General features: G+C 41.1%; 1 protein-coding gene across 1 annotated transcript in view; it reads right to left on the bottom strand.

Moving 5' to 3' along the window:
* GUCY2F (guanylate cyclase 2F, retinal) overlaps positions 1 to 14,068 on the bottom strand; it is a 150,198-nt gene that overhangs the window by 67,863 nt on the left and 68,267 nt on the right. Inside the window, exons 9-11 of the mRNA XM_027535057.1 lie at positions 9,765 to 9,941; positions 7,056 to 7,212; positions 1,541 to 1,690 (exon numbers count right to left, since the gene is read on the bottom strand). Coding sequence (XP_027390858.1) covers positions 1,541 to 1,690; positions 7,056 to 7,212; positions 9,765 to 9,941 — 484 coding nt within the window. The remainder of the gene's footprint in view (positions 1 to 1,540; positions 1,691 to 7,055; positions 7,213 to 9,764; positions 9,942 to 14,068) is intronic.

Below are 14,068 nucleotides of genomic sequence, written 5' to 3'. Positions count from 1 at the left end.
AACTAGGTCACCTCTGTCCTTAGGCCCAGATGGTTCATGTCCTTGAGGAGCTCACAGTTCAATTGGAAAGATAAACAAGGACCAGTGATATAAGTGCTCTAGCAGGCATACGTACAGGAGAGCACAGAAGGGACATCCATCCCACACTTAAAAGGTCAGAGAAGGTTTCCCAATGAAGGTGACGTGAGTTGAATGAGACAAGGTGGGGAGAAGGCACAGGCAACACATGTGGAGGCACCAAGGTGGGAGAGATGGTGGTGATTTCAAGGCACTGCCAGTCACATAGCTTAGCTGGAGTATGAAGAATGATAGAAGATAAGCCTAGAGACGCAGCTAGGGACCAGATTGTGCGTCTTATGTGAGGAGACTGGGCTTCATTTAACTTGTGATGAGGAACTGTTGGGGAGGGGGTTTAAGTAGAAATAAAGCTTTGAGTGGGGCAAAACACTACTAAGTATTTTAGGTTTGGTTTGATTTTGCATTTTAAAATCTTGTATTTTGAAATACATTTAGACTTCCAGAAAATTTGTAAAAAACTAAAAGTACAATAATTGCCTATATCTCCTTTACTCAGCCTCCCCCTAATGTTAGCAACTTATAAAATCACAGTACAGAGGAAGTTAATATCAGTACAATGCTTATTACTAATCTAGAGTCTTTATTTGAATTTCATTATTTTCCCCCTAATATCCTTTTTTTGGTTTCACAACCCAATTCAACATCCATATCATATTTCATTGTTCTGTCTCAGTCTCCTCCAGTTTGTGATGGTTCCCCATTCTTTCCTTGTCTTTCATGACTTTGACACTTCTGATGAGTACTGGCCAGTCAGAATGCCTCTCAGTTGGGCTATGTCTGATGTTTTCTCATGGTAAGACTGAGGTTATGCATTTGGGGGCAAGAAGACCACAAGGGTGGTACTGTGCCCTTCTCAGTGCATTATGGCAGGGGAGACATGATGTTGATATTCCTTGATCACTTGGTTAAAGCAGTGTCAGCAGGGTCCTCCACTAATAAACTTACTATTTTTCCATTCCTAATTACTTAATATCTAGTCAGTTCATACTTTTAGAATATGTCAGCATCCTGTTTCCCCTCAAACTTTTGCCTGGTAGCCAAAGATTCTGATGGGAGATAAGGATGAAAGACTATGGCAGGTCACAAGGAAACGGGAGGATTCTGACATCCAGGAGCATCATGGAGGGGGCACTGAAATCTCTGGCAGGGGGTATCTGAAAGGAATGGTAGGGGGCTGTTAAAAAAAAAAAAAAAGCTAACATAAAAGTCCTGTGGGCTCTTGGCTTATGTCATAGTTCAGAAAAGGACCAGCTTCTCGGGTGGGGGGAATTCCTTCCAAATGCCTAAAGCATTCTGGCTCCAAGTGCCACCTGCGCACAGCACAGGCTGCTTGCAGACCAGCAGGCAGTTAGCACAGACACAGGATCGTGTTCACTCTTTTGGCAAATCACAACAGCCTAGGTTGGCCTGACGACCTGGATCATGGTGGGGTCCTGGTACCTTTTTCACATCTCCTGCTTACCTTTGGCAGGTAGATCCATCATGCAGAATGGGGTGTCCCGGACCATCACTTCCTGCATGATGATGGCAAAGCTATAGACGTCTCCTGCAAAAGAACGTAACCTGCTGCCCCTCGGGGCTCTCAACAGTTCAGGGGCTGTCCACAGCAACTCTGAAAAGAAAGCATTGTGTAATGAATCCAGGGAGAATTAACTGACAGCATTTGCAATGCCCTCAAGGGCTCCAAGGGTGCTGTTTTATTGACTGCTTTATATTTTTATTAAGACAGACTGGCATGCTAGTGCTGCCCTCCCGCCCCCAGGGTCTGAATCTATGAATCTAGGAATTACTCACAGCAAAAGCATACTACTTTCCCCACCCCAGGAGCATACAGGCAGACACAGCAGAGGTGTGGGGAAGGGCACAGAAGCTCGAAATAGAAAAACTATCTGGTGCTGGCTTTCTTGCTCTGTTGAGCCTGCAAGTAGCAGTTGGCCAGCTGCCAGGGAAAGGCGAATACACTGCCAGACTGGTTGCCATGGATTTGCTGTGTGCTGAGATCTACATGTGTCTGGTAATTTGAATGTGCTGGGGCTCGGGGATTCACAAGTTGATTTCTCCAGGTCTTAACTGAAGATTAGAAGATCCCCAAGCCTCCTCTGTTCCTTGCAGAGCAAAAGCGTGCAGCAATTCCTTCAGCTCAGTTCCACAATTCTTTACTGAGGACTTACTATGTATGAGGCACTGTGCTAGGGATGGGGCAGCGGCAGAGATGAATTGGACCTTGGCTTTGCCCTTGCAGAGTTCACAGACCAGTTGGCAAGACACACATGTGTACCCCTAACTACAATACAACAGAGATGGCGATGTGGGCCACTGTACAGTGTGTGCATAGTCACTCAGTCATATCTGACTCTTTGTGACCCCATGGGCTATAGCCCATCAGGCTCAGCTGTCCACAGGATTTCCCAGGCAAGAATACTGGAGTTGGTTGCCATTTCCTTTTCCAAGGGATCTTCCTAACCCAGGGATTGAACCCATGTCTCCTGTGGCTCCTGCATTGGCAGGCAGATTCTTTACCACTGAGCCACCTGGGAAGCTCTATAATGTAAGGAAGGAAATCTATTAAAAGCCAATATTAAGCACCCATTAAAAAAATATAATCTCTGCAGGTGATGCTAGTGGTAAAGAACCTGACTACCAATGCAGGAGTTATGAGACTCAGGTTTGATCCCTGGATCAGAAAGATCCCTTGGAGGGCATGGCAATCCACCTCCTATATTCTTACCTGGAGAATCCCATGGACCGAGGAGCCTGGCAAACTACAGACCATAGGGCTGCACAGAGTCGGACATGACTGAAGAGACCTAGCACATACACACATGCTGCTTTCAAAGAGTTATGGCAATCAGAGACTCAGAAATTTGGGGGCAAGTTTCCTTAAGCAATATATAAAGAAATACTGATTAAAATGGGAATGTTTTACATTGAACAATGTGAAATTGCTACTTCTGTAGCTCAAAAAATGGTTCAATATTGGCAATTCCATGAGATTCGAGCTAATAAAAAAAAAAACTGAGCGGATCAAATTATTCCAGGAAGGCTTCCTGGAAAAGTTAAATCTTAAAGGAGCTTGTTAAGAAGGTCAAGGATGCAGTTTCCTAGAGCTGAGAGGGTAAGGGCTTTGCAGGGAGAAAGAACAGTGTGTGCAAAAGAACAAGAGATAGAAAGGAGCAAATTGTGGATGGGAGTGATGATAAGCAGATTAGCTTGGCTGAAGAGAAGGGCTCTGTTAAGGAATAATGAGAAATGAGAAATGAGGTTGATGAAGTGGGGAGGGAGGGTGGCTGGAAGAATGAGGGCAGGAGGTGAGAGGCCCCGAGAGCCAAATGAAGGCATTTGGAGTGAATACAAAAGGCAGTAGGGGTGCTGGAGCTGGAGAGGGATTTGATGAAAGTTGTGTTCGCGAAGATTAATCTGGCAACCTGCACAAACTGGATTGAAGGAGGAGAGAGGCTGGAATCAGGGAAACCAGCTAGGAAATTATTACAGTAAGAGCCAGAGGTGAGGTGCAAGGGGTGACAGCAGCAGGATGAGGACCGAGCTATATACGAAGGTTAAAATGGACAAGGAAGGGACAGGGCGCTCCTCCGCGGGAGAGAGGTGGAATAAACAACAGGTTGACAACCAGACAGGGAGGCTGGAGAAGACTGTCTGTTGAGGGTGGGGGTGGCGGGGAAAAACACTGGCTAACTTTTCAGCTTGTCAAATTTGGGGTATTGGGAAGAGAGCCCAAAGGACAAGGCCCTAGGAAGCAGGGAGGAGGATAAAAGATCAGATTATTTTGGTTTGTTGCTGAAACCCAGGAAAGAGAAACTCACCCTGGAAATTCTTATTTGGAGCCCATTCTGATCTAAATGGTGGTCCAGGAAATTCTAGCCTTACCCCAAGCACATACTCATCTCATTTTGTCTTCCAGGTGTCCCCAGCCTTTGTCCCCCAATTCCCCTGCCCACTCCTGGAGTGTTTTGCCCATCAGTCACCTTGCCTAGGTGAACTGATGCTTGCAAATAAAACTGAAAAGACCGAATAATACTTTAGTCAAAGGAATACATTACTGACCATGGGATTTCAGGCATGTTTGTTGGGGGGGGGGGCAGGGAAAATGGTATGCAGCTGCTTGTTCCTGGCATCCTCTCCCTCTGCACACTTAACAGCACAAGAAGGGAAAAGAGGACACAACTCTCGGTTAAAAAGCTGGGTGATTAAATATAATCATTACCAAACTATTTTCAGAGAGCACTTACATGTATGTTGCTAATGGCTAAAATGCTTTTTCTGCACTATACTTATGTAATTGAGAGTAGGCAGTAATGAATACACTTACAACATGCCCCCATCTCCCCCTTCCCATTCCAGAGCCCAGTAAGAGCCACTGCCTACCATTAGACTTGAACTCTCAGGAAAAAAAAAAATCATTTTGGCTTGTTTTGTGTTTACTGGAACCAGGGCTAACTCTTAGCCCTGCTATGATGATAAAATCAACCTTGGAGAGCCAGTGATGCGATACAAGAGAACACAGAGCAAAAGTCAAGAATCCTGGGTTCACAATTTCAACTGGGTCACTAATCAGCTCACCTTCCTAAACCTTGGCTTCCCCATCTGTAAAACAGAAATTGAGCCAGACGATCTACAAGACCTTCCAATCGTAAGATTCGATTAGCCCTGTCATCTAAGGCAGAGCGCAGCAAGTTTCTTTATTTCTTTCATTCATTGATTCAACAAACATTTATTCCACCAGGTACAGTGAAAGGCACTGTGGGAGGCAAACTTATTTCTTGCCTTCGCAAGACATAGTTTAGGGAGGGAGAGAAGACAGCTAATTAAACATGTATTACCAACAAAGTGTGGTATTAAAACAAAGTTCAATGCCTTAAAGGATCATAAAGAGGATAATTTCACCAAGCCTAAGGAATCATAAGAAGCCTCTTGAATCAATTGAGCCTTCTGGAAGGAGTAGAATTTAGCCAGACTCAGATGAGTGGGTAACAGTGGGAAGGGAAGAGTGTTCCAAGCAATGAACAAGGTATATGTAAAGTTCTGGAAGTAAGAGAGAACCTAGTGCAAATAAACAACTGGAAGGCAGTCAGCACTGCTGGAATATAGGGACAGTGGTTAAGCATGAGAGGTCCTCATGCCAAACCACGAAGGACTTGTAAGCCATGTAAAGGAGTTTGAACTTTATCCTAAGAGCAATGGGAAGCCATTCAATGAGTTTTGGCACAACTGTAACATGATCAGATTTGCAGTTTAGGAAACTCCCTCTGGCTTCAGTGTGTGAAGAATGGATTGAGCATCCAGATTGCCCTTGCAATTTGGAGAATGGAATGAAAGTGTAAGAGGGAGAAACAGGGAAAGAGACAGACACAGTACACCAAAAAAACAAAAACAAACAAAAAAAAACCACTGCAGGTACCCTGTCCTTACTCTAAAACTAGAGTTTCTTAAGTTTGAAAGTTGTCAACCTGTGAGTTGAATGGAATTCTAGGAAGCTGGACATTGTGTTTCATTTTATAGGTGAGTAATTTTGACAGGAAGATAAGTACTTCCCACTCAGCAGCTGTCATCCAAACATCCTAGTCCTAACACCGGGCAACTACTCCAAGATTTCAAATTAGGATTAGCCAGATAATAACCATAGGATTCAGTTGTCAACAAGAACAGGTCCACAGAGAGAAAGAGAGGGAAGAAGAGACAGAGACAGAGAGAGACATAAAGAAAGACAATAGCACATGTTTCTATTGTGATTACCAAGAGCTTCAAGTCCTTTAAAGCACTGATGGTCAGAGAAAGAGGAAATTGTTATTCAACGTTTTCATTTAGCTGGGTATAGGAGCTAGTCTTCAGAAGATCTGAACTGATATTGCTAAGTAGGTGCACGATTTGAGCAAATCTTAAGACTCAGTTATCTCATTTGTAAAATGGGTGAGTTGGACCAGATGACTCCCTAAAGGTTCATATTCCACTGGCTTTATTAAGCACAAAAATGATGTCACTGATGACTGGACTGTGTCTCTATCTGTGCATGTGTCACTGTGTGTCCTTCAGTCTTCATTTCTCCTATAAAGTCAGCAATTTTAAAAGTTTTAACACCAAAGATTCTTTTAAGAATACGAGCATATGTTGTCATTTTGAATCTCTCTCTGTCTCTTTTGGGTTGTCTGCTTTTCCATTTTTGTGTCATTATTTCCCCTCTTCCCCCTTGCAATACTGCTTAAAACATTTAATGTGCTACTTTCCTATATTTATTTAACCCTATTCATTTTCTCTCCTTACGTCTTTCTCTTCCTTCCTTTTTCCTTTCCATCAGTTCATTCCCACCTAGCTCTCACTCACTCACTCCCAAGCCCTGAAGTCTCAGATTTCTCCTGTTTGTTTGATCTGTTATGACCCCTACAGGCATTGTCTGGTGCTGCCAAGGGTGCACCAAATAGAAGACAAAAACACAATATGGGCATTACAGCCATGCCTACTGATTTCCTAGAAGGCCATAGTTCCGTCTGACGCCATCCCACACAACCCATGGAGCATTTACTTGCTGGGGGGCCCCCTCCTTGCTTCTTCTCTCTAAACAGAGACAGCGAGGGTAGGCTTTAGTGACATCCCATTCCAGAACGGGCTTTGTGGGAGTCCAACTACCAAATTACCTTCCATTCAATCTGACAAGTATTTATTGAGCACCTACTGTGTGCCTAGCACTCAGCAAGTTCCTCCAGGGACACCTGGGGTCTCCAGACAATATAACCTAATCCTGCCCCAGCAGGAATTCAACATTATTGCACTGGCTTTGTTCAGAAGGTTGGGCTGTGTGGAGATTACGGCCTGCAGATTTCATTCAACTCCTTTGGCTTGGAAATGAGGCTGATTTTCAACAAAAGTGAGGAGTTGAATCAGCCTGAGGCTTTAATCCAAGGCATGCTCTCATGTGAACTTCGGAGTACCTTGTGCGCGTCACAAGGGTACAATACATTGCTTACCTTCTGCAGAAGGTTCCTCTTGGGAGAGTCTTAGCGTTTCCAAGATGTCATTAAAGCCATAATCTGTCACTTTGAGTACAAAACGCCCATCCACCACACAGTTCCGAGACTTCAGCCTCCCATGAGCAAACTCTCTGTGGTGTAAGTACTTCATGCCCTGCAGATGATACAAACAAGATTTATTTAGCAGCTTATTTAACTGTTTTGTGCTTTTGGAGCCACTTTCTGAGATTGTTCACAGCTACTATGTTCTGGAATTCAGCTTTTTTCTCTTATATGCAGGCAAAGCAAAACTTTTGACAGCAAGAATTGTTTCCAGGTCCCTTTTAGTGCTAAAATTTTACACTTTGATGAAGAATCATATTTTGTGGATGTAAAGAACTGTATGTTATGGCAAGATTTATTGACATTTCAAACACAGGATGGCTCTATACACATATAATTGCCAAGAAATGGAAGATTCTGATTGTCCCCCCAAAGGTCTAGCCCAACTCTCATCCACTACTGGTAGGAATGGAAACTGACACAGCCTTTTGAGTGGGTAATTTGGAAACAGCAATCAAAATTGAAAGTATATGCATACATACCCTGTGACCTGGGAATTTTACTTCGTCAAATGCTTGCACATGTACACAAGGAGACACACACAAGAATGTTCTTTGCATCTCTGCTTTATATTATATAATTGGATATACAATCAACAGCTATCAAGAAGGGATGTCCAAACTGTGGTACATCCAAACTATGAAATATTTTGCAACAGCTAAAAAAATAATAAGACAAACCTGTATGTACTAATAGGGAACCATATCTAAGTCACAAAGTAAGTGAAAAAAGAGGAAGTTGCAGAACTATGTGACAGTATGTATTTTAAAGAGCAAACAAAATCTATAATGTATGTGAATACACACAAAATGAATTGCAAGCCTAATCACCAAACTGTGATCAGCAGTGATGAAGTTGGAGGGAGGATATGAAAGAGGGTTGAGTAATTGTCAATACTTTTCCCATATATATTTATATCATTTGACTTTCAAATTTAATTGAATACATTATTTTTATAAATAGAATTGTTTTATGTTCATAACATATAAAATATATAACTTTCATAAAAAATATAAGTATATAAAATATATGCAATTTATTTTATATGTCTTTATACTTTAAAATAGACAATAAAAAAGAAAGCCGAAAACTACGCAGTTTGTTTGGCAATCTTATATGACATTCAAATGTGATGTACTGGGACTTTTTCAGATGACTTTAATCATTCAAATACAAATTCACCCATATTCTAGAGCAGTAATCTCAGGATTGTTTATGCTGAGTCCTTTTCAATATCTGTCTCTATTTTGCAACTTGACACTCCTTTGCATTTGTACACTTTACATCTTGCACCCTGGAAATTCTGTAGTCCCCAGTACTTCCAAGCAGAGTCTACAGTAGGTGAGATTTCTCCCAAGACGCTTGGGTTTCATTCATCATGGGCCTCAGAGGACTCATTTAGAGGACTCTCCCTTAACTCATGGGACTTTGCTTACCGAGTGAGTGGACAAAGTATTAGAATAGGAATTAGGAGATTTAAATTATATTATCAGCTCTGTCACTTAATAGGTGGTTGATAAATATTTACTGAGAACCTACTATGTGTGGTAGACACTATATTAAAAAAAACCCTCATTTTGCTTCTCAGAGCCTCCATAAAAGGAGGCTAATCACAATTCTTTTATGCAAAACTGAAACAAGATAATGTCTATAAAGCTACCTTAAAAAGGGTTAGGCCACAATACAAGGGTCAAGACTCTGATTAACATACAGAAAGCTCAACCAGTCATTGATTATCCAGATCAGCTCACTACAGGTGCACATAGACACGATTTTCATATCATTCCAGGGATTTCATGGATTCCACTGAATTGCACACATGGACCCATTTGTGAACCCCACTGGCTGTTAACAGTCCTGGCCTCTGAGAATGGAAGTGATGCCTGAGAGAATCAATGGTCTTTTTGGCTCTCTGGTCATGCTGAGTTCCACATCTATAACTATGTCATAGACCAATGTAAAGACCTATCACCTATTTCTAACCTGAACCACCTTTTAGAAGGTGAAAGCCAGGAAATGGGACTAAGTAGAACTAAAGAGCCCAGGAATGAGCCTATCCCCACATCCAGAAAGCAGACAAATGGGATGGAAGAGGAGTGCTTAAGGCAGAAGAGTGCGCAATGGCTACAGGCGTGCATGCTCAGTCGCTTCAGTCATATCTGACTCTTTGCGACCCCATGGACTGTAACCCACCAGGCTCCTCTGTCCGGTTCTCCCAGTAAGAATACTGAAATGGAATGCCATGCCCTTCTCCGGGGATACTCTCCACCCATGGGTCAAACTCACATCTCTTGCGTCTCCTGTACTGGAGGCAGATTCTTTACCCACTGAGCCACCTGAGAAGCCCAATGGCTATAGGAAGTACAGATAAATCTGGCCCTCAAATTGGTAGTGGGGGGAACAAACAAATTTTTTCTTTATCAGGACCTTATAACAGATATATAAAACAAATAACAAAGGTGCTGTGAGAAGAGGTGGGGGCCAACACGGGGAAGGAAGGTGGAGGGTGATCCAAGGAAAATGACCGAAGGAAAATAAAACATCCCCAAATATTGAAGCTTTAATCTATGGGGAAAATCTTGGATTTTCAGTCTTTCCATTAACCTTGATGAGATCCAGCAGGAGTGATGATTTAAACATCCAATCTAGTTTCACATCCTGATTCATCAGTATGTCTTCCAGGCTCCTTCGGGAACAGAATTCTGTCACAATGGCAAATACCCCCGAATCATAGAAGAAGCCCACCAAAGGGTTAATATTCTCATGACGCAGGTCCTTCATCTGGAAACAGAGGGAGAGAAGAGAGTCACAGCTGTTCTGTCTCAGTTGGAGTTGGGGCCTTCTTCCTGTTTCTTTAGGGACTCTGACAGAGTGGAGCTCAGTGACCTAGGAATACTAAAAAGGTTAGTACAGTAAGAAGTGGAATAAATTGTCTTTCTGTGAATATTCATCTAGGCAGCATCTATTAAAATAAATAGCTTCTATAAACATCAAGCCAAAGCTCATAAAATTTGTTTCAGAAGAAATATTTAGAATTTGGACAACATTTTGCCTTCGCATCCGTTCATTTTTTTCACTAACATGAGAAACATTTAGGGTGTCCCAACAATGTCCAAGGCATTGGACTGCATGCTAGTGATGCAAAGATAAACAAACTGAAATCAGTGCCCTGACAGGGCTCACGTTCGAAGAGAGGTGATAGACACACAAACTGACTGACGCATTTCCATGTGAAAGGAGGTCCTATCAAAGGGAGAGCAGGATGCTAGTGGAGCTCAGATGGGAAGTGTTTAATTCAGCCTTGGCGGTCAGAGAAGGCTTGCCTGAGGAGGTAACGTCTGAACCATCATGAAGCGGAAGTAAGAGCTGACCGCATGAAGGTAACATGGTGGCAGGGGGCAGGGCACCCAAGAGGAAGAGCGTGTTATGCTGAGGAAACTGCAACAGGTTTAGGGTAGCCAGAACACAATGTAAGGGAAAGAATATGAGGCACAAGGCTGGAAAGATAGACAGGAGCCACATCCTGTGCAGCTTTGAGAACTCTACTATAGAATTTAAAATTAATATTATGGGCACTAAACAATTGTTATCTATTATTATTACTATTTAATGGGGGATGAGAGAGAAAAGCGTTACATGATTACTTCTAGATTTCTTCTTGGATTCCTGGATAGATGGCTGTGATATACCTCAATATAAGGAATTCAGGAGGTTTAGTAGTGAATATGTTAGTACCCCACCCATATTCCCTTTACCGTGCATCTCCCAGCTGCTGTAAATGTTAGCTGATCATTCACAGTTGCTCCATTCTCTTGAAAATTGTCCTAGAGCCCAACTCAAAGGGGAGCTATCTTACTTGAAATGTTAGAGCCCACCCACAGATCCCAGGTAATGACTGACTGACTGGGAGTGGTACAAAAGTTCAACTCCCTAGCCTCAAAGGGGAACTCATGGTATAACTTGTGTGGCAGTATTTCTCCCATAGGATCATAGTGAAGCTAGTCTCAAGCTGAGATCACATACTTGCCGAGCTTTGACTTCTGCCTTATCCTGCATGCCTCTCCCTTTAACTGCCTTATTCTGCATTCCACTCCCTTTCTCTTGAGAGCATTCTTTCAATGAGTAATTTGAACAAGAATTCCCATCTCAGGCTCAGCTTTTAGAGAATCTGACCTAAGAAAGTGGGAAAACAAATTTTGGGTTATGACAAGACTGATTAATTCAGTTTGAGACATGTTAAGAATGAAGGGCCTGTGGAACATCAAGTTGGAAATATTTCAAAGACGGCTGGAGATAATCCGAGTTTGAAGCTCAGAAAAAAAGTGTATTCTGGATAAATAGACCTGGGAATTGTAAACATGTAAATGGTAAATGAAATTAATGGGAGTGAATGAGATAACCCAAGGAAGTATATAGAATAAAAAGAAAAGGAGGGAATTTCAACATTTAAAGGATGGGGAAGGGAAGAACATCCCACATAAACACTTAGAAATGAGACTAAAGAGAAAGGCTTATTTAGAACATTATGAACACCACAAGAAGAGTTTCAGGAAGGTGAGATAAATGCTGGAAGGAATTTCAGGAAAATGCGATAAATACCAGAGAGGTCAAGTAAGATGAGAACAACTACACCTAGACACATCATCGGAGAAGGCAAAGGCACCCCACTCCAGTACTCTTGCCTGGAAAATCCCATGGATGGAGGAGCCTGGTGGGCTACAGTCCATGGGGTCGCTAAGAGATGGACACAACTGAGTGACTTCCCTTTCACGTTTTACTTTCATGCATTGGAGAAGGAAATGGCAACCCACTCCAGTGTTCTTGCCTGGAGAATCCCAGGGACGGGGGAGCCTGGTAGGCTGCCGTCTATGGGGTCGCACAGAGTCAGACACGACTGAGCGACTTCCCTTTCACTTTTCACTTTCACGCATTGGAGAAGGAAATGGCAACCCACTCCAGTGTTCTTGCCTGGAGAATCCCAGGGACGGCGGAGCCTGGTGGGCTGCCAACTATGGGGTCACACAAAGTCGGACACAACTGACGCGACTTAGCAGCAGCAGCAGCAGCAGACACATCATAATCAAACTCCTAAAATCTAAACTTTTGCAGGCAGTCAGAGAAAATACAAAAACCTCATCATTAAAAAAAAAAAGAGTCAAAGGGACATGTGTGAAAAAACCTTCGGGTAATATCAAATCCAATAGTAAAATATTAAATTCTTTCCCTCCAGAGTCAAGAGTAAGACAAGGATGTCTTCCTTCACCATTTCTACTCAATATTGTATAATAGTATCAAAACATTGGTGAGAAAATTTAAAGAAAACTTAAACAAAGATCTGTACCACATTAATGGACTGGAAGACTCAATATTGTTAAGATATCCATTTTCCCTAAATTGATTTATAAATTCATATAACCCCCCATGAAAAATTCAAGAAGGGTTTATTAAAGTAATAGACTAGTAGATTTAAGAACTTATTGAAAATTAAAAGGAACTACCCTAACAAAAACAATCTTGCAAAAGAACAATTTGCAGAGCTTACACAACTTAACTACAGGACTTACTCTAGAGCTATGATAATCAAGACAGTGTGATATTGGCAGTAGGATACACTGATGAGTTAATGAAACAGAGTAGAAAGTCCAAAAACATACCCACACATATATAGTCAGTTAATTTTTCATCAAGTTGAAAAGTTAAGTGGAGACAGGAAAGCCTTTTGTAAACAATTGTTACTGGAACACTGGATATCTCTATGGAAAAAAATTAACTGTGACCACTACTCTCAGTCCATATATAAAAATGAATTCAAAATGGATCATAACTCTATATCTAAAATCTTGGAATAGGCAAAGATTTCTGAGCCACAAAATACAATAAAATAATAAATTGGATTTCCTCAAAATTAAAGTTTGCTCATCAAAAGATACCATTAAATAAACAGGTCACAGATTGATAAAAAATATTGTAAAACATATATCTGACCAAAAGCAGGATATATAAAAGAATATCTACATGTCAACAATTAAAAGACAAAACTCTCAATTTTTTAAAAATGGGCAAAAACATAAAAAGACAAATAAAAAAGAAGATATAGAAATGAATTATAAGCACTTAAAAAGGTGCTCAATAACTTTAGTTATCATGAAAATTAAAATCACAATAATAAAACATTTTCTACACACTGGAAAGTTTTGCAGTATCAGAAATCTGTATCAAAAAGACAAATGTTACTGAGAATTTAAAGCAACTGGAACATTTGTACATTTCTAACAGGAGAATAAAATTTTATAACCAATTTGGAGAACTGTTTGTATGTTTCATGTAAGTTATACTTACATCTACTCTATGACTCAAACTATTAAGTACTTACCCAAGAGAAGTGAAAATATATGTTCACAAAAATACTTGTGCAAAAATGTTTACAGTTGCTTATGAAAAGACAACCCAATACACTAATCATCAGAAAAATGCAAATCTCCCACCCACTAGGATGGCTACTATACAATTTTTAAAAAATAGATAATAAGTGTCAGCAAGGATGTGGAGAAATTAGAACTCATGTGCACTGTTGGTAGGATTGTAAAATGGTGCAACTGCTATGCAAAACAGTATGGAGGTTACTCAAAAAATTAAAATTAGAACTACCATATGATCCAGAAATTCCACTCCCCAGTATATACAAAGAATTGAAAGGAGGATTTCAGAGAGATATTTGCATATACATATTCATAGCAACCCAAATGCCCATCAAGAAATGAATGAATAACATAAAATGGAATATTATTCAGCCTTTAAAAGGAAAACTGTTCACACGCTACCACATGGATGAATCTTGAAGACATTATGCTAAGTGAAATACACCAGTCACAAAAAGACAAATACCATATTATTCCACTTATATAAGG

The sequence above is a fragment of the Bos indicus x Bos taurus genome, chromosome X (genome assembly GCF_003369695.1).
Source record: "Bos indicus x Bos taurus breed Angus x Brahman F1 hybrid chromosome X, Bos_hybrid_MaternalHap_v2.0, whole genome shotgun sequence".
Lineage (NCBI taxonomy): Eukaryota > Metazoa > Chordata > Mammalia > Artiodactyla > Bovidae > Bos > Bos indicus x Bos taurus.
The sequence above is the reverse complement of the archived record's forward strand: the minus strand, read 5'-3'. Positions and strand labels throughout refer to the sequence as shown.